At 42.1% G+C, this 25,171-nt stretch overlaps 2 protein-coding genes across 2 annotated transcripts in view; one reads left to right on the forward strand and one right to left on the reverse strand.

Annotated features, from left to right (window-relative positions):
- ANKRD17 (ankyrin repeat domain 17) overlaps positions 1-13,922 on the reverse strand; it is a 150,348-nt gene extending 136,426 nt beyond the window's left edge. The window contains 2 exon segments of the mRNA XM_020988492.2: positions 13,265-13,596; positions 13,599-13,922. Of these exon segments, the coding sequence (XP_020844151.1) occupies positions 13,265-13,596; positions 13,599-13,647 (381 nt within the window). The 5' untranslated portion in view covers positions 13,648-13,922.
- LOC110209804 (uncharacterized) lies at positions 13,915-21,855 on the forward strand. The gene is made up of 2 exons (XM_078148251.1): positions 13,915-14,939; positions 20,944-21,855. The coding sequence occupies exon 1, from the start codon at positions 14,218-14,220 to the stop codon at positions 14,539-14,541; it is 324 nt and encodes a 107-aa protein (XP_078004377.1). The 5' UTR covers positions 13,915-14,217; the 3' UTR covers positions 14,542-14,939; positions 20,944-21,855.
- The last annotated feature ends 3,316 nt before the right edge of the window (positions 21,856-25,171 follow it).

Genomic DNA, 25,171 nt, shown 5'->3' on the forward strand with positions numbered 1-25,171 from the left:
AGCAGCGAGGTGGCACAGTGGATAGAGCACTGGCCCTGGAGTCAGGACAATCTGAGTTCGAATCCAGCCTCAGAGACTTGACACTTACTAGCTGTGTGACCCTGGGCAAGTCACTTAACCCCACTGCCTAGCAAAAATAAATAAATACATAAAATGAAAGACAAGTGCTAGACAGTGTGAATACAGAATAGATGTTTTAACTGTGTAGCTTGGGATTTATAACACAGCTAATATTTTTCATATAAATTGGAATAAAGTAGATACATTTGAAACTAGAAAATACTTGTACGGTATGCATTTACTTTTGGTTTGGACTTGTGATTTCACTGGTGCAAGGAATCCCCACTGAGGAAGTTCCTTCTACCAAAGCAGATCAGCAACTGTTCTGAAGTCTCAGGAGCGCTGACTGAGACACTGAAAGGTTAAGTGATTTGCCCAGCACCACACAGTCACTATGTGTGAGAGGTGGATCTTCCTGACTCTGGAGTCCAGATCTCCACCTACTCTATGTTACTTCTCTGTTAAACAAATACTGTAAATAGACCCTACCCATTCACTTTCAGACTTTCTCTGGTTTATTTAGTACTAACTGTATTTATATACGAAATGAAAAATTAGGAGGATGTTTCTATAACATTTTTTATTTAAAAACAAAACACACCCTGGTGGCTTCTTAGCAGGATAAATTTGACAGACGTATATTTTTTTTAAAAAGGGGGGGGATATTCAAACAAAGACTAGATTTCTACCTGTCAAAGATGTTAACAAGATATTCTTGCATGACATGTAGATTGGATCTGACAACACCCAAGGTCAAGGTTCCTTATGAGGCAGTGGTATGAGAAAAGAAATAAAATATTGTGATCAATATGGACTAAGCTTGAAATGGAAAAAAGAAATCATCAACAACCACTTACTAAGTATATACTATGTATCAGGCACTACTGTGCCAGTCATGAAGGAGAGAAAGAATTAAAGAATCTTTAAATTTATCTTAGGGGATGAGGAGAAGGAAAAGAAGACCTGACAAGCATTCAGGGGAAATTCTGTCAAATACCATCCACAGAACCTTTTTACTTCTATGTGGCTTTGTAAAAGTCACTTAACTTCTCTGATGCTCCCCCAAAATGGACTAGATCACAGTCTCCAAAATGAGTATGTATCACGTATGTATCACGAGGTATGGGTCACTACCCAAACTAATATACACCACTCCACACTCTTGCTGCAATGGCCAATACCTAAATGTCTCCAACACAACCCCATCACCCATTATGTCTGAACTCCCCCTCTTCATCCCCTCTTCCTTAACTACCATGTAACCTTGTGCTAGACCTCAGCACCCACAACAGCTGCACCATTCCCCACCCTCCCCAGCACATGCACATCCTGCCCTCCAAATTGGGAAGTGGAATTGCTTGCACTTCCAGGCAGCAGCCAGGAACAGCCTCAGCCATTTAAGTTTCCTCCAGAGGAAGTGATTTTTCAGAATTGAAATTCACCTCCTTGGCCACCTATATTGATCAAAATAACTGAAAAATTAATTACTAACAAACAATTATTGTTTACAAGTCCTTCCTATTCCCCCAGAACATTCACAGGAATTTGGGGGGGGGCCTAGGCAATGGGGTTAAGTGACTTGCCCTGTGTCACACAGCTAGTAAGTGTTATGTGTCTGAGGCCACATTTGAACTCAGGTCCTTCTGAATCCAGGGCCAGTGCTCTATGCACTATGCCACCCAGCTGCCCCAGGAATTTTTTTAAAGTGAAGTGATCACGATTTCTAACTCATTTGAGTTTTCAATCACTCTCTAAATAGCATTTTGTCAATGGAATGAGACGTGGAGTGACAATGAACATTTTTTGTATTTGTATCCCTAAGGTTCACTAATTACCCCTTAGCAATGTACTTAAAACATCCGTGAACAAGATCTATGCATTTTTCTTTTACAAAAAGACAAGTGTTCCACATTTACTGACCTCAGCTGTGATAACTAGTGGCTGACTACCTTGCCCTACTTAGAAGATATTAAAAAAACCCCACAACCTCAATATATCCATTTCAAGATAAAGGTGACAGTAAAAAAAAAAATTTTTATCTTGCTTTTACATTACCTTTTCCTCTCTCATATTCCTTCCCCCTCCATTAACATTTATCTTTTATTTTTATATAACCTTTCCCCAAATACATTCCTTCCCTCTCCCTTACCCCGACAGCCACCCTTTATAACAAAGAATTTTTTAAAAGGGAAAAAGAGAGTTTAGCAAAACTAGCTATCAACCAAATCTGACAGCATATGTAATGTTCCACATTCATAATGTCCCGCCTCTGCAAAAGGATGGCAGTGCTGTTTCACAGATGTTCTTCAAGGTCAAACTTGGTCATAATTTCCACTACACTCAATTTCAGTTGTTTTCTATTGTTGTTCTCTCCATTTATATTTTTGTGGCCCTTATGCAGACAGTTTTTCAGGTTCTGATTACTCTACAGAAGTAACTGATTGCTTCAGTTTATAAAAATCTTCCCATGCCTCTCTATGGTCTTTATTGACTTACTGTACAGTAATATTCCATCACACTCATGTACCATAATCAGTTCAGCCATTCCTCAATTAATGGATCTACTTTTCTTCTTCTTCTTCTTCTTCTACTACTACTACTACCACTACCACTACTACCACTACTACCACCACCACCACCACAACACACACACACAGAGAGGTATATATTGAGCCTTTCTATCTATGATCTTCTTGGTGTACACGCCTGGGCTTAGAGGGTAGGGATATCTCCAAATAATTCCAAACTGCATTTCAGAATGGCTGGACCAACCACCTTGTCATCTTTTCTAATGTGCTGAATGTAAGGTGAAAACTCAGATTGGTTTTGATTTGAATTTCCCTTACTAGTGATTTAGAACAGTATTTTATATGGTGTTCATAATTTCCAATTCTTTGAGAAATGCTTGTTCGTAGCTTTTGACTTTTTACCTACTGAGAAATAATTTTTAGGGCTATGTTTGTGTTCATTCTTTATTTGCCACCTGAGAAATGAGCGTCATGAATGAGTCAGTTTAAAACATGTAGCCAAAGACACAATTCTCCCATTTGAGGCTACAAACCTTTAGGAGCTATCTTTTTCACTACTGCAGCCATTAAAGCCAAATACTGAAATCACTTAACTTAGAACTGTGTATATGTATACAACTTACAAGCAAACAGTAACACATATTGGGAGTGCTTCCTTAAGATTTTTTACACTGCGGCACTCCGAATCAAAATTTTTTATCAAGAAAAAGCACCTTATAAGGCCAACCTAAGAGTAAACCCAGGTCATCCATCTTAATGAGATTTTTCTTTTGCATGTGGTTTGGGGGGAAAAAAAAGTTGATAGTCACTTCAGATAAGAATCCTAAATTTTCAGTCTGAGAGAAGCATAAACATACTGATTGATTAATACTATAATTACATAATTATAAGTAAGGAATTTGCTCGGTTCACTCTTGAACTGACGTCTTGTAACTAGCCATATTTCTGCCTATACAATAGACCAAACAAGAATAAGAGGTCAGGATATTATTGAAAGCTTTTAAAATTATGATTAATATAAGAACTCTGCAAGAATCGCTGACTATAAAGTTTGAACAAAGGAAATATATGCATTATATAGTCCTAACCTGGTACCCATATCCCTCTATTTCAATCATCTCTAGACCTTATCCATCATATCGTGCTTAAAGTACAATAAACCAGAAACGCACAGTATTGCCAGCTTATATTTTAGGGGGAAATGCTGCTCTAGATCATTAAGATGTTGAATAAGAATGTTGTAAGTACTCATTTTTGGGAACAGTGTTTTCACATTTCTTTTTCTATTCTCCTCCTCGTTCCTGACTACAAGAGACCTCACCTCCAAATACCTGGTAATGGAATGTAACAGATTTCCAACTCCAATAAATTAATTAGCCATGATTTCCCTTTATAAAATCACATTGTCTTTTCCCTTATACAGAACTTTTTAGAGTGTTGGTAATCTATCTTTAATTACACATTAAATCTGTTGTCTAGGTACGAAAGTGCAATTTACTAATCTGAAACGGCCTTTACTTCATGAAGTGAAAGTTTTTAACAATATTCTTCCAGTGATAATATACCATCATTGACTATCAGTCTACCAAAAAAATTAAAAAGCTGACAGTCACCCAAAGCGCAATGGAGAACCAATCAACCCATAAACAAGGATGTGTTAAAGGGCAGCACTTAATACGTCAGCAAATTTGGAAAACACAATGGAGGCCACTGGATTAAAAAAGAGCAGTATGTAAGGGCAGCTAGGCGGCGCAGTGGGTAGCGCACCGGCCCTGAAGTCAGGAGGACCTGAATTCACATGTGGACTCAGACCAAACACTTGACACTTACTAGCTGTGTGACCCTGGGCAAGTCACTTAACCCCCACTGCCAATCAATCAATAAAAACCAGCAGTATACATCGCAATCCTAAAGAAGGGCAATGCCAAGGAATGTTCAAATTGCCGAATGATTGCTCTCATCTCACAGGCCAGAAAGGTTATGCTTAAGAGTCTGCAGGCTAGGCTTCAGCAATACGTGAAGCAAGAATTACCAGAAGAGCAGACTGGTTTTCAAACAAGGAGAGGAACCAGAGACCGAATTGCCAACATTCACTCGATTATAGAGAAAGCAAGGAAAACTCAGGTGCTCTTGAGTGTAAATAATAGTGCTGTGTTTACTTCTTTTTCATTTATTTTTTGGGGAAAGGAAGGAAGAAAGAAAAAAGAAAGCGAGGGAGTTCTAGAAATACATCTACTTTTGCCTCACTGACTACATTACCGCCTTTGATTGTGTGAATCAAAACAAAGTGTGGCAAGTCCTCAAGGAGACGGGAGTACCAGACCATCTTACTTGTCTCCTGAGGAACCTGTATTTCGCCTAAGAAGCAACAGTTAGAATCGAACACGGAACAACTGACTAGTTTAAGATTGGGAAAAGAACACTAGAAGACCATATACTGTCACATCATTTAATGTATATGCAGGATAGGATAAATCAAAAGCTTCAATTAAGGTTACCAGGAGAAATATCAACATTCTCAGATATGCAGACAATACCATTCTAATGGCAGAAAATCAAGAGGAATTAAGAAACTTGAGAGTGAAAGAGGAAAGTATGAAAGCTGGCTTGAAACTTAGCATCAAATAAACTAAGATCCCGGCAACTAGTCCCATCACTTCCCGGCATAAAAGGAGAAGAAATGGAAGCTGTGTCAGATTTTATATTCTTGGGCTCAAAGATCACTGCAGACAGTAACTGCAGCCATGAAACTAAAAGAGGCTTGCTCCTTGGAAGAAAAGCCACAGCAAATCCGGACAGCATACTAAAAAGCAGAAACACCACCTTGCCAACAAAGGTCCATATAGTCCTATGTTTTTTCCAGTAGTAATGTATGACTGTGAAAGTTAGACTACAAGGAAAGCTGAATGCTGCAGAATCAATGCTTTCCAATTGTTGTGCTGGAAAAGACTCTTGAGAGTCCCTTGAACAGCAAAGAGATCAAATCAGTCAATATTTAAAGAAATTAACTCAGACTATTCAACGAAAGGTCAAATGCTAAAGGTAAAGCTCAAACACTTTGGCCACATGATGAAAAGACAGAACTCACTGGAAAAGACCCTAATGCTGGGAAAGATTAGGCAAAAGGAAAGGAGACAGCAGAGGATGAGGTGGATAACTAGTATCATGGAAACAATGCATGTGAACTTAGACTTCAAGAGATAGTGGAGGATTGGAAAAGCCTGGTGCGCTATGGTCCCATGAGATCACTGAGAGTCAGACACAACTGAGCGACTGAACAACAACAAAAATTAAGTGCCTGCTATATGCCAGCCAATATGCCAGGCACTGGAGATACAAAGACAAAAATGAATAGTCCTCAATCTCAAGGAACTTCCATTCTATCATGGGACGTATGTACATAAATATATGGAAAATATAAAGGAAGTAAAGGGGCAGCCTGACATAGCATATATAGAGCTGGTCTCAAAGCCAGGGAGACCCGGGTTCAATTTCTGTCTCTGACACATACTGGCTGTGACTCTGGGTTAGTCACTCCATCTCTCAGTTCTCTAGGCAACTCCCTAAAATTTAAGTGACTGAGAAGAACTATCCTCACCTGATAGTTTCTTATATGAATTAAATCAAAGGCCCAGTTCTTATCCTATACAAGAGAAAGAAAAGGTTGGTTTTGTTGTTTTGGAGGATGCTAGCAGTTAAAGGAACAGGAAAGGCTTCCCGTACAAAGTAGCACCTGAGCAATGTTCTGAAATAAATAAGAGATTCTAAAAGGCAGAGATGAGAGAGAAAGCATTCTGGAACTGGACACCAAGGCTCTGACACAGGAGATGGAGCATCATGTATGAGCAAAAGCAAGGCCAGCTTGGCTGGACCATTTGAGAAAGGAAGGGGATAGAGTATGAGGAAGAAAAGGTACATTGTGAAAAGTTTTAAAAGTCAAAATGAAGTTTATATTTGATTCTAAGGGCAAAAGGGAACCCACTCAGGATTTTTTGTTTTGTCATTTTGTTTTCCTAATATCAGGGAGTGATATGGTCAGACCTACTCTTTAGGAAAATCACTTTGGAAGCTGTGTGAAAGATACCCTAAGAGAGAAGAGAAATATAAGGCAAGGAACCTACTGCAACTGTCCAGGCAAGAGGTAAAGAGGGACTTGAACTGGGGTGGTGGCCATGTCAGTAGAGAAGTATAAACGGAAGTGTGAGAATGTATGAGTAGGCTGCAACATATTACCAATGAAGAACTGTGTGCAGGACATAGAATTATAATAAGCACCCACCCTCAAATAGATGAGAAATGTACCTCCTTCTTTCTCTTTTTTTTTTGGGGGGGGAGGGCCATAAGTCAGGGTACTATGAGTGTGTATCTTTGCATATACTACCAGACTCAGCTGATGTCCAGGTTAGTTTTACTGACTTGCTTCCTCCCCAATTTTTTTCTTTTTTATGCTTTGTCACTATAAATGGCTCACTAGACAGGGGGAAAGGAAAAGATATGATTGGTAATAAAGATAAAATAAAAATAAATGGTAGTTCATTTTTAATTAAGCATCATGAATAACATCAGAGACATATGCCCAGAAGTGCTAGGTCTGGTGGCCAGAGGTAGGAATAACTGATGGATCTTTGTTTGCCACTGGTATCCACACGGACGTCAAGAGAACCAGAGAAGTCCTCCAGCACATTGGTAACAAGTCTGTGGAAGATTTATGGAAGGATCCAAGTCAAAGGAGATAAAAAGGGGCGGGTAAGTCACTATCATGATTTCCAAAAGAAAAATACTGTATGAGTCTTAAAGCATTTACATAGCAGCATACGAGGCCATTTTTTTCAACAACTGGAGCAACATGACTTAAGATTCCACTATATTGGGGCAGAAAAGGTATGCTCTTAATCAATTAAACCCCAATCACAATAAAATGACATTCACATTTTTTAAGACTAAATGAGACTGGGGGGGGGGGGAAGAATACCAAAAAAAAAAAAAATCCAACCTAGCAAAGCAGAAAGGGATTTTTACTTCAGGGTACAGATTACTAGTAAATTATTTAATTAAATTAGTAGTAAACTACTAATCCAAGCTGGGCTTCAAGTGCTGCAGTGGTACTTATATTTACAAAATACCTATGGTATCTCTAATAACTTGTTTTTCAACAAGATGAAATCTATTCTGCCTATAGTATTAAGGCAAATATACCTCAAAAGTAGAAACACGCATAATCTCAACCTTGCCCAAACTATTTTCAAGACCCTAGGAAAATAAATCTCACCTCTACAACTATCTTTCCAACTAAACCACCACTTCTGTCACATTGTAAAACCTCTAAAAGCTACTAAAAATGGACAAGCTAATGAAAAGAGTGCATATAGATGATAAAAAAAAACCCACCATATAGTGCCCCAATATTGTCTTAAGCCCCAAAATATCTCCCTTAGTCAGGGTGATGGAGTGCCACCGAAAGTTTGAAGGATAAATTAAAACTCAGTAAGTCAATTTCTTGGGTCATTTGTTAGTCTCTCTGGTTAAGTCGTGCTTTCTGATCAGGACTTATTGACAAAATTTCAATTCCTGAAGATAATGGTTTCTAAGAACTGATCAAGGGAGGTCAAGCTAACCCTAACTAAATGAAAAGTGGTTGTTTGTGACAGATTTCATTTGAAAAAAGGAAGGTACCAATGTACTTCCAAGCTAATGTAGTAGTATAAAGAACACTGGATTTTTATCAAGAAAACCTAGATTCTAATTATAGCTCTGCTACTCATTACCTGTGTCATTCAATCAACAATCATTTATTAGGTGCCTACTGTGTTCCAGGCACTGTGCTGGGTGTTAATACAAAGAAAAAAAAAGTCCTAAGGTGGGGAGACAATATGAAAACCTTGGACAAACAAATTGGAGAACATCAAGAGAAGGATGGCATTAAGGCATCCGATAAAAGGTAGGGTTTCAGCTAGGACTTGAAGGAAGTCAGGGAGGGAAAAAGACGAGAGGGGAGATTACTCCAGATATGAGAGACAGCCAGTGAAAATGTAAAGTTAGGAGATCAAGCATTAGGCAAGAAGGCCAGCGTCCCCGGATCACAGAACACAAAGCGGGAAACACGGCATAAGAAGACTGGAAAGGGAGGAAGCCACATTATGAAGCACTTTAAAAAACAGAAGACTTGGTATTTGATCCTGGATGTGAAAGTGAGACAGCAGAGTTGATTAAAATTGGGGGGGGGGGCAGCAGCAGGATGATCAGACTGCATTTAGAAACATCTGACTGACAGCCGAATGGAGGATGAACTGGAACACAAGAGACATTTTTGGCAGAGGAACCAACCAGGTTATTGTAATAATCCTGGCACAAGGTGGCAACCTCAAGTAGAGACAACTTAAGGGTCAAGTGTCACCTTTAACAAGTAATTTCACCTCTGGGCCTCATTTTCCTCTTAGAGAGAGAGGGAGAGTTGGATTAGTGTAGACTAAGGTCGTTTCTAGTTAGGGATATAAAACCCTTAGCCACCAAAATCCAATAGGGATTTCATACATAGCTGTCTGCATGTTGTCTCCTCCGTTAAACTATGAACTCCTTGAGTGTAGGGACTGTCTTTTACTATTCTTTTTCTCACCAGTGCCTGGCACATAGCAGGCATTTAGTAAATGTTTATTGACTGACTGCAGAACAACAGTTTGGGAGCACATGTCAAACAGTACTTTTTCCCAGGGTTTGTTACCACAAACATCTGTCCTCGAGTCAAGGCTACTTGTTCCCCACACACAAGAGGCCTTTATGGGCTCAACAAATGTTTATGGAGGTACTAAGAGGGATGGCCTCAGGCTCAACAGACCGGGGCTCTAGCTCTGTCACTAACAATCACTTTACTTCCCCAAAGGCTTACATTCCTCCACTTGTAAAATGAGGGATCTGAACCAATTACCTAGTCTAAGGTCTATCCTATCTTAAAACATTCCAAGTGCCAGGCACTGTTTCTTCAGAGAGAGGTGGGGAATTAAAGGAAGAAGCAACAGAATCTTTTGGGGATGGCTGCATAAGGTTTGGAGAAGATGTGTACTTTGTCCACAGAGCTCTAAGGAATAAAGCAAGGGTCTTCTTATATAATAACTAATAACAGTAACTTATATTTATATAGCGCTTTAAGGTCTGCAAAGCACTTTACATACATTATCTCACTTTATCCTCTCACTAGCCTTGGAAGACAGGTGCTAGTTTTTATCCTCATTTTAGAGATGAGGAAACTGAGGTTGAACGAGGTTAAGTAACTTGCCCAGGGTTACACAGCTAGTGTCTGAGAAGGGATCTTCTTGACTGAAAGTCCAACACTATCTCACCTATCTTAGGCAGGGGTCTGGTTACTAACACAAAAGCAATGCATCAGTGAGGTAGCTGAGGAAATCGTTCTATTGGTAGTGTTCATACAGAAAACGAGAACTGATAGAAGTAAAATTAAAAGACTAGAAGTGTAAAGGACAGCTAAGTTCCTGGAGGAAAAATAGCCAATATTCGTAATAATGGCAGTCGCTGACTTAGATACAGTTCTCTGAGGTTTACAAAATGCTTTAAAAAAATCGTCTCATTTCATCTGCACAACCACCTGGCACAATGAGCAAGCTATTACAGGGCTTCTTAGGGAATGTTAGCTCCTTAAAAGTATGGACTGTTTCATTCTTTGTATCTGTATCCTCAGTACCCAGCCCAGTGCCTGGCACCATGAACATGCTTAATACCTGTCTGTTAAAGGTTATCCCCATTTTATAGATGAGGAAACCAGAACCCAAAGAGCAAGGGACTGCCCACAGAAATCCAGCTGGGAAGTGTCCTAGCTGGGATCAAACACAGGCCTTGCTGCCTCTAAGTCCAGTGCTTTTTCCACTACTCCATGCTGGCTCTAGGGCTCACCCGAACCTAACATTTATCAGTGGAAGGGGTTCCGGATTTGCAATCAGGTTTGAATCCCAACCATCCCTTACTACCTGGGGAACCTGGACAAGTCACAGGACTTCTTTGGATTGGAGCCTCCACCTCAGTAAAACATGTGGGAATGGAGGAGAAGTTGGACAAAACCATTTCTAACGGACAGCTAGATAGTGTGGTAGATAGGGTACTGGCCCTAGAGTCAGGAGGACCAGAGTTCAAATCTAGCCTCAGACACTTGACACTTACTAGCTGTGTGACCCTAGGCAAGTCACTTAACTCCAACTGCCTCGCCAAAAACAAACAAACAAAAATGTAAACGGCCCCTTTCCAGATCTTCATCTAAATACAATACTACTGTTCCTTCCCACACTCTATGGCCCAGCTCAACTTCCATTTTACTCTCACTTGATGACCTTACATTCCACTCTCCTGGGTTCAATGACCATCCCTATGCCTATGACTCTTAAAACTTTATATGTCCAGTCCAGTCTTTCACCAGAATGCAGTCCCACATCAACCACCTATTGCATACAGGAATGGCTATTCCATAGACATCTCAAATTCAACGTGTCCATGTCCTTGTCCATGTATAAGCTTCTCACAAGTTGGGATCTTTCTGTGATTTTCTATCTGCATTGGCCCAGGTCTGGGCATAGTGTCTGGCACTTTAGGAAGTGTTTATTACATGTCTGTTGACTCACTAGTGCTCAAAACAGTCCCTCTATCTTTCTCCCAAAACCTACTCCTCTATAACCAACTTCTTTACTTCTACTGACAGCAAGACTGTTCTTCCACTATTTCAAGTTCTTAACCTCAGCGCTCTCCTCAACTCTTCACTCTCCCTTCCCCCACAAATTCAATCAGGTGCCCAATCTTCTTATTCTTTCTACTTCCACATCACTACTCCGAGCCCTGCCTTATCTCAATCTCTTATCATCTTTTTTCTGTACAGTTGCAACAGCCCCCAACTGGTTTTTCCCCACTCCAATACATCCTTCACAAAACTGTGAGGGATTTCCTTTAATGGAATGATGTCATTTCCCTACCCAATAAACCTCAGTGGCTTCCTATTGGACCAAGAATCAAATATAAACTCATCTGCTCAGATTTTAAAATCCTTGAACAACACAGCCACAACCTACCTTGACAGCTTCATCATACCCTTTCTTCACTCCATGGTCCAGCCATCAAGTTTTTCTTGGTTTGCTTTAGAGATGTCCTCCCTTCTCTGTTGTCCAATACATTGGCTGTCTCTCATGCCTAAAATGCTTTCCTTCACCATTGCCTCCTCAAAACCCCGTTTCCTGGAAAAATCAGCTCAAGCAGTTTCTTACCCATGCTTTTCCTGACATCCTTAACTGACAGTTCCCTCCATCTCCAACCCAACTTGTGTTTATTTCATATTTATTCCATATATACGTATATGGGGTATACTGAGCTTGGGCCCAATAACCTGAAAGCTGTTTGAAAGGACTGCATCATTTTGGGTTTTGTATAGCTAAGGTCTAGTACGCTAGCTGACAAACAGCAAGGGTTGAATATACTGCTTGCTGATTAAATGGGCCTATGATATACTTCCTAGAAAATTATTACTTCACTGCCCTTATTTACAGCCCTGGTTTTGTTGTTGGGTTTTTTTTTTTGTTCTGAAAATGAATTCTCTTTGGCCTCGCAAAACCCATTCAGTTATCAGATAAAGTACAAGGTAGTACTAATTTACAGGACTATCCTAGTCTACTAATGCCTTTTGTTTTTCTGTTTTATTATTTCAATATATTAAAGACAGAAATCAGAGGTCAGCTACCTATGAGAAAACTGGTATTCATGAAACAGATGGCCACCAAACAAAAAAAGATCGTATTTAAACTAGTATCTCTTCTGAATTAAATGGGATGTCTTCTCTTCACACACCGTAAGGGAGAGCGGTAATAAAGGAAAGGAGATGGGATGTTAAACACCTTTTTTAAGAGGCGTCTAAAGATCAGGCTAGAAAGCTGTTTTCTCCTCCCCCAATCCTAGACCACTACTGCCTTCACACATCCTCACTTCTCTGCGAAAGAGGCCACCTAAAGGCTCACCCCCGCCCCCCAGGAATAGCTGATGAATCTCGGAGACTGGTCTAGGTTGAGAGGTCCACGGCCCTGCCTTGAGTCAAGGTCCGGTATCGCCCCCTGCCAGCGGACCCGTGAAATCCACGAAACGCTATTATGAAATCAGATCAGTGGGGCAAGCCAGGAGCTTAACAGTCCAACAACTCACCCAACATGGATGGCCAAGCAGCCCCCAGCTCCGAATCAACCTCGTTCCTTCTGCCACACGAGCAGGAAAAGAGCGAGGGCCCGGCCTGGTGTCTGCAGCCCACCTCGATGGCACCCTAATACGTACCTATGCACCCGACCCCCCCCATCTCTCAGCGGTATTGCATAATGCACGCACACTGTCAAGTGAAGTTGTTCCAAAAACCTTTCGTGGGAGATGGGGGGATGGGGGTGGGGGTGGATGCCATGTTTCGGGAGCCCCTCGTGCCCGCTGGGGAAAATCCCGCAGTGGTGCCGGGATGGAAAAGTACCGCCTCGAAGGGGCCCGTGACAGGCTGCCGGCTCCACTGCGGCCTCGGCCCGGACCCCTCAATGTGACACCCCGGGCCCGAGGCCCCGCCCCGCCTCCCGAGGCCCGGGCAGGCCGGCCCGCGCCCCCACGTGCCGGGCGACCCCCCCCCGCCGAGCCGCCCCCCACCCCCGCCCGCAGGCCCTTGCCTCAGACACCTCCTCCTCCTCCTCCTCCTCCTCCTCTTCCTCGTCCTCGTCGTCGTCGTCGTCGTCCTCGTCCTCGTCCTCCTCGCTGTTGTTGCTGCTGGGGCCGCCGGGGCCGGGGCCCGGGCCGGCGGGGCCGTGGTCGCTGTCGCTGCTGCTGTCGCTGCTGCTGGGGGGGCGGCAGGTCCGGCTGCGCTTGGCCTTGGGGTTCTGCGGCGGCGGCTTCTTCTTAAGGAGCAGGTCGCACACCCGCACCAGCCCGCGGGGGGCCGGGGACGAGCCGCCGCCGGGGCAGCCGAGCTCCCCGGCAGGGGGGGCCGCCGCCGCCGCCGCCGCGGGGGGCTCCCGTCTCCCTCCGCCTCCGCCGGGGCAGTCGCCTTCTCCATCCCCGGGACCAGGCCGGGGGGCGCGGGGGCTCCGCTCAACCGCGACGGAAGCTCTCCGCGGTCGGGGCCGGGGCCGCCGCCGCCACCGCCTCGGTCACCTCTACTGCCGCCGCCGCCGCCGCCGCCGCGGCTCCGCCAGCTCTCACCACCTCTCGCGATACTGAGGGCGGGGAGCCGTAGCGCCCTCCGCGGGGCGGGGAGGGCCGGAGAGGGGGGGGGCTGCGGAGAAGGGGGAGGCCCGGGGGGAGGGGGCCGAGCAGGGAGACGGGCCCCGATCAGCCGGAAGGACGGAGGCAGGCAGGGAGGGGAGGGCTTCTCTTGGGCTTCCGTTCCCGGGCGCCGTGGGAGGGGGCCGCGCCGCCGCGCGCCGGTGGCCAGGCCGCCTCGGGTGCCTTTCCTCTTCGTTCCCCCTCAAATACACCCACACACGCCTACCTTCCCTCCCTGCTCCTGTCCCCTCACCTCCCTCTCTGGCTCCCTCCCTTACCACCGAGGAGTGAGGGCTGCGCAGGCGCGGCCGGAAGCGCCTCTGACGTCATCAGGCCTCGCCGCACGCTGCGCGCTCCGGCCATGAAGCTGCCTCTCGCGGAAGCGGGCCCTTTGGGGAGTGGAGTGCCGCGGGGGTGGGGATTGGGAGAGGTTTGGGGGAATCCCACCCCCACTTGCGAGTTGCCGACCGCGAGCTGTAGCCCGGTCCAAGGCCGCAGTAGAAACGGCCCTGCGCGAGGCAGGCCGCCCGAGAGGGCAGAGGCGCCGCAGGGGGTGGGGGGGAGCGAGGAAGGGGGGCAAAGTTCATTCCGGGGACCCCCCCCCCATAGACCCTCGGGGCTGACGGTCCTCTGCCCCAGGGCTGCCATCGGTGTGTGGTCTGCCGTGCACCCAGCCGCGGCCTAGCCACGCAGAGGATGGAGGAAGGATGGGTAGACAGGTATAGGTAGAGGATGGATGGATGGATGGATGGATGGATGGACAGAGAGAGACAGATGGGTGACAGAAAATACTAGGCACGCAGATACCTCAGTTTCTCCATCTGCAAAGTGGGGATTGTACGCAATGTCCACCTCCAGCTCTCTGCACTGGACAGAGCAGTTGCTCTGAGTGGTTTTGCACTTTCCTCTGAGCAGCTGTTGTTTTCACCTTCATTAATGAAGGTGTCCCTTCCCCCTCTCTCCTGCACGGCTGGACATCCTTTGTAAAGAATGAAAAAAAGTTCGGCAAAACAAACCGCATCTGCCAAGTTAACACATGCTACGTTCCACACCCCTGGCATCCCACTTTCCTGGCAGAGGCAGGTGCTTTTTCTCATCCCTGGGGCCTTGTTTGGTCATTATAAATATAAATGCATGGCAAGAAAGTGAATGAAAAGGGTTGACGTGCGAATTGCTGTTGTAGACTACTAACTTTAGTCTGGGGTCTCTGAAAAGTTTAAAACTGTTTTTGGTTTTGAGGGGTTTAAGTGTTGGTTTCATATAAAACAGCAACAATACGGCAGCAGGCAGCAATATTGGCAGCAACTTAGAATTTTCGTCTTTTATATAGGGTTGTTTTCCTCGCAAAGGAAAAAGACACATGCAAGTATAAAGAAATGTGATTTTTTGCGAGTTTTACTTTGGGCTGTAAGAGGCAACCTGCAATCACAAAAAGGGTTCAAATGGGGCTTGGTCACTTCTTTGCCCTATGACTTCACAAAGAACTTAAACTCTCAGGGCCTTGGTTGTACACACCTGCAAAATCAGGAAGTTGGACTAAATGATTTTGCTGTAGTGGCAAGAGGGTTGCCTCTGGAATCACAAGACAGGATTTCAAATCCTGCCACACACACATACAACGTTTTGACCTTGGTCAAGTTACTTAACCTCCTTGGGTCTTAATTTAATCATTTTTAAAATGAGAAGGTTGAAGTAGATGACCTTTGAGATCACTTCCAGCTCTAAATCTATGATTCTTTCAACTCTAGGCTTTCTGTGATTCTGATAATTCAATTATTAACTATAAAATGTTCATTGATTCCCAAGATCACAAAGGTAGTAGGGGCAGGACCAAGATCTGAACCCAGGTTTTGGGATACCAAAGCCAGCACTTTCTACCATGTGGCCCAGATTCTGGTTTCTCCACTTTGAGGTGTTTTCTATTTCTAAGCTTACTTTAAAAAATCAGTCATTTTTGCAAAATTCTGTAGAAGATAAAACTATTTAATGGTTATGCTGCTTTCAGCAAAAAGCTGGTGGAAGATGAGGAGAGAGTATATGTAAACTATTAGAATTTAATCTTTTTGAAAGAAGCTTGACTAGATCGCCTCAGACTTCGTTTCCAGCTCTGATGCCCCACTGGCCTACCCACAATGCTTTACACAGAATTGTTTCTTGAATGTTTGTTGACTTCACCAGTTTAAAGCATACTAAAAAAATGCAGTTTTGCTGTTAGTAGTTAGGATTTATATAGCACTTTAAAGTTTGCAAACCTCTGTCCATATTATCATTTGATCCCCACAAAAGCCCTGTGAGGTAGGTGCTCTTATTATCCTACTTTTACTAATAAGGAATCTCAGGCTGGCAGAGGTTGAGTGATTTGCACAGGCTCACACAACTAGTAGTGGCTGAGGTAAGATTTGATTTCAAGTCTTCCTGACTCCAAATCCAGCTCTCTTGCACACCTAACTGCCTCCAAAAATTGGAAAGGGAAAAGTAAAAGGGCACAGGGCAAATGTGCTTTTGGAATAGGAAGCATACTCAGGCACGGAGTGGGGGAAAAAAAAAAAAAACACCTGACAATTCTATGCTCTATCCACAGGGAGCCAGAAGGAGGTGGTTCTTAAGTAAGCCTCTCTCTTCAGTCCCTTCTCTCTGTCACTGGTAATGAAACTGCTCTCCACAGACAGAAGAGAAATGGAGGGTGGTCATGTACACAGAGCACCTCTGACATTAGTCTTTATGAGGAAGAGGTAATGTGGAGCCTGGCATATTGCAAGTAGTTTGGAGAGACTTTAGACGATAAATATATGTTTTAAAACTAGTTTTAGTCTGCTAACCAGATGGTTAGGGGAAGCCTTTTTGATTGGCTATGTGGCTGAAATTGGGGGGCTTTCAAAAGGAACTAGCAGAGCTGACCCTCAGATGTCGTCTGTAGCTACTTGCTCTTTGAAATTCTGCTCTTTGTTTGACTCCTTCACTGACAGCATCCAGAAAGAGATAATACTGCAAGAGGACAGGCAGAGGCCAGCCACTATATAGACCCTGACAATGATTTGGAAGTGAACTTGGTAGGACCAGTGTGCTGTGGAAAGTGTCCTAAATCCTGGCCTACTTCTTCCTCACACCCCCTGGACTGAGACAGTATAGGAAAAAGTGTGTCTCTATAGTTTGTTTTTCTTTGAGGGGGGGAGGAATTTGGGGGGAAGAATGCTCATACTTTTTGCAATAATTTTCAAAGTAAATATTCTTTTGTAAAAGCTAATTGACGTTAAGTGGTTAAAAGGAACTGGGGTGCTAATTATTAGTGACTTAACGACAGGAGAATTAAGGTTAGAATTAGAGGCCATAAAGGTGTAGGTCAATATCATTAAATGAGAGCTCCCCCATATGGAACTAAGATAGTGTATTAGAAGGAAGCAATATAGCCCAGTTCCCCCAGCAATGACTCCAAGAAAGCTCAAATTCAAAATATGAAAGAAAAAAAAAAAGAAAATGTAAGATATCTCCTTTTAGAAACAATCTGGAAAACAGATCAAAGAAACATAACTTAAGAATCATTAGGCCACCTTAAAAATTTGACTTAAAAAAGCATAAAAATCATATTTCAAGAAATCACGAAAGAAAACTGCCTAAACATTAGAACCAGAGAAATAAGCAAAAATAGAATATACTAGTCAAACTTCTGAAAGAAACCCCAAAATGAAAACCTTCAGTAATTTCATAGCCAAAATTCAGACCTTCCAGGGTAAAGAAAAGAGAATGTAAGCAGCCAGAGAGAAAGTTTAAGTATTGAGGAAACAATGAGCTTACATGATACAAGCTTTTGCACTTGCCACTGTAAAGTAGAAGATAGAATGGAATACAATATTCCAAACCGCAAAAAGTGTAGGTCTACAATCAAAAATAACTTACCCAGAAAAATTGAGTGTAGTCATATAGGAGAAGAAATGGATCTTCCACAAAAAAGAAAACAGCCAAGCATTCCTAATGAAAAGAACAGAGCTGAGTAGAAACTTTGAAATACAAACACAAGAATAAAGAGAAACTTAGAAAGGTATACATTAATGAGCAATACTAAAGGATTAAACAAGGATACACTCTTTATGATGGAAAGGGAGAAATAATACAAGTGTCCCTTCAGAGTCCAAATGACGCCAAGGGTCATAGAGGGAATCAAATAAGACGGCAAGTTTGGGAGTGATTTTGTCATATTTTGATGATCTTAAAAAAGAAAGAAAAGAAGGAGGAGGGGAGAGAGATACCGTAGGGAAAATCGGGAAGGGAACTTACCTCACATAATTCTAGTCCAAGGAGAAGTCGATACGAACGAAGAAGGGGTTGGAAAAGTGGATATCACTGGAGCCTCACTTTTACCTGAACTGGCCAAAGGAAGATGCAACACAAAATAGTTTGGGATTGAGATATATTCAACTCTATAGGGAAATGAGAACAAATAAAAGGAAACAAAGGGAGAGTAGCTCTGGGAAGGGATTAGTCATAAATAAAACAGCTCAAATCGGTCTTGAAGGGGGATTTGAAAGGAAAATAAGTGGAGGAACCAGTGATAGAGAAGGAGCTGGAGCAAATCAAGGAAAAATTAGAAGAGACTAGGAGGGAGGGAAATACACATGGATACTACAAGGTGCTCTGACAGAGGTCTCAATTTTCAGAGGAAGAAATCAAAATAGTCATATGAAAAATGCTCCAAATCACTAATAATTAAATAAATGTAAACTAAGGCAACTATCATATCGGCAAAGTTGACAAAAACAAGAAAAATGACAATTATTGGAGGAGCTGAGTGAGAAACAAGCACGCTGAGGCACTGTTGCTAGATTGGTCCAGGCATTCTGGAAAACAATTTAGAACGATGTCCCCAAAGTTACTGTATTCTGCAGACCCCTTGACCCAGAGATACCAGTACTAGGCCTAAAATGTCAAAGAAAGAGCAAAAGGTCCCATGTGTCCCAAAAATATATTTGCTGTTTTTGTTGTGGGAAAGAAGGGGAAACTAAGGGAGTACCCATCAGTTGGGAATGGCTACGCAAATGTTGGTATAGAAATGAAATGGCGTACTATCGTGCTGTATGAAATTATGAAGAGGACTATTCCAGAGAAACCTAGGAAGACTTATAAACTGATGCAGAGTTAAGAGAGCAGAACCAGGAGAACAATTTGTACTGTAATGTCAGTGTTGTCTGAAAGACAAATTCTGATCAATACAATGATCAATCATGATTCCATAGTAATAATGATGATGCAGGACCCATGACAAAGATGTAGGTGATGGATGCAGAATGAGATGCGTGTTTTTTTTAACATAACCAACAAGGGAATTTCTTTTGCTTGATTATACTTGTTACAAGAATTATTGTTTGTTTTAGGGACAAAAATTAAAAGCTTGAAAATTGTTTTAAAATAATTTTTGAAATACATTCCAATCCTTCAGCACACCCCAAGAACCCTGAGGACATATATAGCCAGCCTTGCTCTGAAAGAATAAGGCTAGAGACATACTCACCACACCATATTTTCAAAGTAAATATCCCTTTATTAAAGTTAATTGATGTTAAGTGGTTCAGTAGAATTGAGAATCTGGTCTTTGGTGTCTGGCAGTGGGGGAAAACACAGCCAGTGAAAGCTCAAGCTGATGTAATTATAAGAAGAAAAAAAAAAGACCTCTCCAAACCCTCGAGATTCAGGATACTCCTAGTACCCTGAGGAGCTGAGTTATCAGCCTGACTTCGGGCAAATTAGACCACAGAGGGAGATTTGGAGATATATGGGGCCTGATCTGGGAAAAAAACTGAGCACTTAGCATTTTTATTGGCTCACGCCTGTGACTTTTGGTTTGGAAAACACTAGTTTGCAGAGTTCTGGAGAAATTTGGGGAAAATTCTTTGTCATAGGCTTTAATAGTTTGGCCATTTTTCTGGAGTGTTTCCCTAATATGTCACTTTCTTTTGAGATGATTTTTGCTGACTTTTTGCATTTATTTTTTGTTTAAGTGCAATTGTTTTATTACTGAATCCTGTACAAGTCTTGATATTGAGAGGTATGAAGTTTGAAAGTGCTGGTGCCTCATTGAGAACTTTTCATTTTTTTTTTGTTTGTTTAAACAGATCTAGATTCTTTGCCATATTGTAAGATCTTTATGTACTACAAGTATATAGGTGGAAGTTTACCTGACTGCCTAAAAGCTTCAAGTAATCAGCCCTCAGTGTTTAATTCCTTTTCTTGGGAACCTTGTCCTTCTTTGGGATTTATTTGGTCTTGTTTTGCTCTTTTCACTGACTGAGCCTACTTTGATCTTTTATCAGGGGTGTTTGGAATTCTAGTAGAATTGCCATTGGCAGGGATCCAGAGGGGAAAATTTGGGGTACCTTTTGTAATACAAACCCAGGTGAAATTTGCCTGGACTATTAAGAAAATCGCCTATGATAACAGATACCCCACAGAGAGAGATTTTGATGTGGCCTGTGTAGAAGGAGACACAGAACATGTTTTTCCAGACCCCAAATGCAAGCATTATATGCTTAAGGGAATCACGGAAGCATTTCACCCAGAACAATTCTTGCTTTCTCATCTTAGTGTAAATGGGTGACTTTCAGTGTACCCCAGGAACTAAATCCTTTCAGGAAGATTTCCATGTAGTTGGGGGATATATTTAAGGACCAGGATTGCATCCTAGATAGGAATCTGATTTTCTTTTTCTTTTCTATATTGCCTTTGGATTGGGGAAGGTCATTCCCTCAGTATTTGTAGAGTAGTAAACTAGCAGTAATCTTTGGTAAACTTTGTAAAACACCCTTTGTTGAATCTGCATAGCTTTGTATTTGGGAACAATTGTGATTTTTGCCTATACAGGTAGGACTATATTAGATCTTACCACATCTAATATTTTGAGACTCTTTCTAATATGGTGCTAGGGAAGCAGGTGAAATTTATGCCTCCTCAGAGGCCCCACAGGACTGTTCTAGACTGGGACATTGATAATGTGTTCAAAACATGTCTCAGCTGATTTGCCTAGGATGGCTAAGTTTTCAAATGGGAGAGTGTAATGGGTTGGTCACAAAGTGTCTCTAATTCTACTTGCCTTAGGGAGGAGCCTGGGGAGCCTGCTTCCAAGAGAATCATGATGACATGTCATGGAAGGACCTTGAAGAAACTTTAGAACGTGCATAGACATCCTGTAACTGGTTCTGGCATGCTAACCACATGGTGAAGAGCCGCGTCTTTGATTGGCAGTGGCTGTAGAAATAGTGTTGGAAGTACCTTCTAAAGACCTTCTTTGCCTTCTGTGTCTGCTGGGTTGGATCTCTATCTATTTTTGGTTTGATTCCTTCACTCACAGCATCTACTGAAGTCTTCAGCCCTCTCCTGAGGCGAGCTAACAAGTGACTCCATGAAAACTGGCTTCGGCTCTGTGCTTCCTCCTTTGTTCTTTGATTTTAGGTGAAAAAGGTTAGTCTGTAGGCTTCGACTTGATGAGTATCAGAAGAAATGAAGAAGATTGAGCCTCCTGGAGCCCTTGGAGTTCTGAAATCCCGGGAGTCTGGATCCATGCTGGGTTTTGCAAGCATCCAGCGTTAGTGCCCCAAGCACCAAGCAGTAACCTTCAGGGTCACCAGCAGTAACCAGCAGTAGTTGAGGAAAATCAGACATCTATGCTACCTTTGGACATGAATTTGGCGGGACCAGAGTTATATTGAAACTGTGCCAAGTCTGAACCCTTGGAGAGCACAGAGAATATGTCCCCAATATGTTTGTAGGTGGCAGGGGAGAGGAATGGTTGTACTTTCATTATTTTGGTATCTTCAAAATAAATATCACTTTGTAAAAGCTTATGAAGTAGTTTTTAATGAGACTGGAATGTTAGTCCCTGGTACCTCAGTGGACAGAAGAGAATGTGCTGACAGAACTAGAAAAGAAACATCTCCAACCAGGTGTGAGTTAGAACCAATTCATGCAGGCATGGGAGAGCTGGTTGTTAAATTTTCAGTGTGATCTACTACAAATCAGGGCATAATTTCTTATTTTGTTGATTACCTAGAATTAAGAAAGTTATGAAAAAATGTCAATAAAGCAGATTAAATGTAAAAATGTGACATACATTTTCAGGGAGCTGGTTATTAAATATTTACCAGCATACTCCTGTCTCCAGCCCCTCAGGATAACCCTAGAACGTGGAGGGGCAGATTTTGCAAGCTTCACTTTAGGACAGTAAGGCTAGAGAGGTACTCAGAACAGAAAGTAATCTGTGTAGACCAAGGGTAATAGATAGGGCCCCTTAAGGTTTGCAAAGCACCTTACATAGATTATCTGTTTTGATCCTCATAATAATAACCCTGTGATATAAATACTATTATTAACATTTCCCATTTTTCAGCTGTGGCTGAGAGTGATTAAGAGACTTACCCAAGGTCACATAGCTAACTGATAATAACTAACATGTATGTAACTTTTACATTATGCCAGTCACTATGCTAAGTATTTTACAAGAATTATTATCTCCTTTGAGCCTCACAACAACCCTGGGAGGTAGGTGCTATTATTATCCACAGTTTAAGGATGAAGAAATGGAGGCAAACAGGATTAAGTGACCTGCCCAGGTCACACAGCTAGGAAGTTTCTGAGGCTAGATTTGAACTCTGGTCTTCCTAACTCCAGGCCAGGTGCTCTTTCCACTCTACCCCCAGCTGGTAATTGAGGGAGGATTTGAATCTCCCCCTCTTAAGTTTTGTGATCTATCCACTGTACCCTTTAGCAACTTTTGACCAAGATTAGGGCTACAATGAACTCCTTTTTTGAACTGGACTTATTGTAACCATGTACTCGTTGTCTGTCTCCCATGTCCCTCAAATCAAATGTCATCTTAGGCCTGCTCATAGCCCCTGGATGAGGCAAATATTCCTATGACTCTACTTCCTCAAATGGAGAAGGAGCTGAGAGATACCATGGTAAGAAAACTTTTCTGAACTTCCCCATCTGTCTGCTTTTATAGGAAAACAATAATGGCTGAATAAGACAGAAAAGGTGAGTGACTCGAGTCTCAATTTTCCTGAGCAATGTATCATAGCCTAGTATTTCTATGGAGCCCAGCTTCACCAAAGAATTGCCCTCCCAAAAATTTGCCAAATTAATCCATAGCTAACCTCATTCCCTCAATTTCCTGTAATGTTTTGCCTAATGTACTTTGGTGATACCAATGAACAATGTTAAGTAGGATATGCACATAGGGATCTTTTAAAATGTTTTATCTGTCGGTTTACAAGAAATGCAATGCTCTGGAAATCTTTTTATGTTTTTCCCCTTTTCTATAATGAACTCTGGGGCTTCGTGCAGTTCTTTCTGATGCCTAATTAGAAGGTAGAGAGATTACCAGTCTGTCTAAATCAAGCATTATCTGATATGTGCTGTAATATCTACAAACTAGTAGTAAAAATAGCTGGCCTGCTATATGTCAGTCACTGGACTAAGGGCTTTACAAATATTATGTCATTTGATCTTCATAATAACTCTGGGAGGTAGGTACTGGTATGACCCCCATTTTACAGTTGAGAAAACTGAAGTAAACAGAGGTTAAGTTACTTGTCCAAGGTCACACAACTAGTAAGTGTCTGAGGCTGAGATTTCAAATCAAGTCTTCCTGACGCTAAGGCCAATGCCTTATCTACTATACCACTTAGCTGCCTTTAAGTAATACCATTTTAGTAGTTACCACTCCTTTCTATATAGACTAGCTGCATAGGTAGCAAGGCGGTCCGATAGATAGAGCACTTCACCTGGAATCAGGTAAAACCTCAGCTCAGATTCAGTCTCAGACAGTATGTGTGTGACCTTGGGCAAGTCATTTAAGTTTTTTCATCTGTAAAATGAGGATACCAGTAACCCCTACCTCCAAGGGTTGTTTTGAAGAACAAATAATATTTACAAAATGCCTGGCACATAGTAGATGCTACATACATAGTGGTTATTTATCATCATTGTCATCATCATTCTCTTTAGAATGGCCTTCCTGATGAGAGATTAATTAACATGAGCCTGTCAGAAAGGGTGCAGCCAATTCCTTTTGAATTGAGGAAAAGAACTACAGTCACTGAGGGCAAGGAGGCTTAGGCAAGTTTGAGATTTGGTGGGGTTTTTTTTGGGGGGGGTTGTTTGTTTTTGTTTAATTGAAGCAAACTGAAGATTAGCTTCCTAACAATGACCTTTCCAGACCTTTTGTTCTAGCTTGAAATCATTTCCATGCTAGGACAGAGATCTCATCTAGGAAAACTGAAACAAATATACAAATCTCTCATAGTTTCTTCAAAAAACTCAGCAAAATAAGAGAATTTTGTGTTGTGGCAGTTCTGCTATCGCACACATAGAGTTGGGGGGACAGGATAGAGGCTGAACCTGGAATTTCATTACTAAGTGAACTCGAAGGATAAGCAAACTCCCTGGATCAGACTTTTCCTGAGCTTTCTTAATATTAGTTCCTTCCCTCTGTTGATTCTCTCCAATTTATCCTGTATGTATCTTGTTTGTATGTAGTCATTTGCATTACACTGTGACCTCCTGGCGAGCAGGGGCCATGTCCTTTGTCTCTCTTTTTATTCCTAGTACCTCCACTTCATAGGTGCTTAATAAATGCTTCCCGACCCAGTGACCCTAGACAAGTCACTTAACCTATCTTAGCTTCAGTTTCCTCATCTATACAATGAGGATAATAATACTCTCAGTTATCCTGATCTATATTTTGCCACTGAACCCAGATGGCTCCCGAGGAGAGTGAGGTTGATGAATTTTCACAGCCCTCCTTCACTTAAATCCAGTTCATTTGCATGTCCCCCGCACCACCTCCCCAGATGGCCTGCTCCTCTTTAAGAACAAAAGACAAACAACCATCACTTACCTCCCAAGTGATTTTGTTATTAATATGGCTAATTAAATTTATGATTTTTCTAATGTTCAGTTGGCCCCCCTGTTCCTGGTATAAATCCATGCTAGTCATAATGGATGATCTTTCTGGTATATTCTTCCAGATTCTTTGCTAACATTTAATTTAAATTCTTTGTGTCTATGTTTATTGGACTACATAGTTTTTCTGTTTTGATTCCACACTGATTTATGGCTTTCCCTATGTCATAGAAGGAATTTCATAGAATATTTTGCTATTTTGCAGTTTACGTAATGTTGGAATTAATTTTCTTCATTTTTTTAAAAATAGAATTCACTTGTGAATCTATCCTGTTATGGGGTTTTGTTTTGTTTTGGTTTGGTTTTTCTTTCAGAATTGACTTATCGCTACTTCGATTTCTTCCTATGAAATTGTATTGTTTAAATTC

The sequence above is a fragment of the Phascolarctos cinereus genome, unplaced genomic scaffold, assembly GCF_003287225.1.
Source record: "Phascolarctos cinereus isolate Bilbo 61053 unplaced genomic scaffold, phaCin_HiC Scaffold_9;HRSCAF=440, whole genome shotgun sequence".
Classification (NCBI taxonomy): domain Eukaryota; kingdom Metazoa; phylum Chordata; class Mammalia; order Diprotodontia; family Phascolarctidae; genus Phascolarctos; species Phascolarctos cinereus.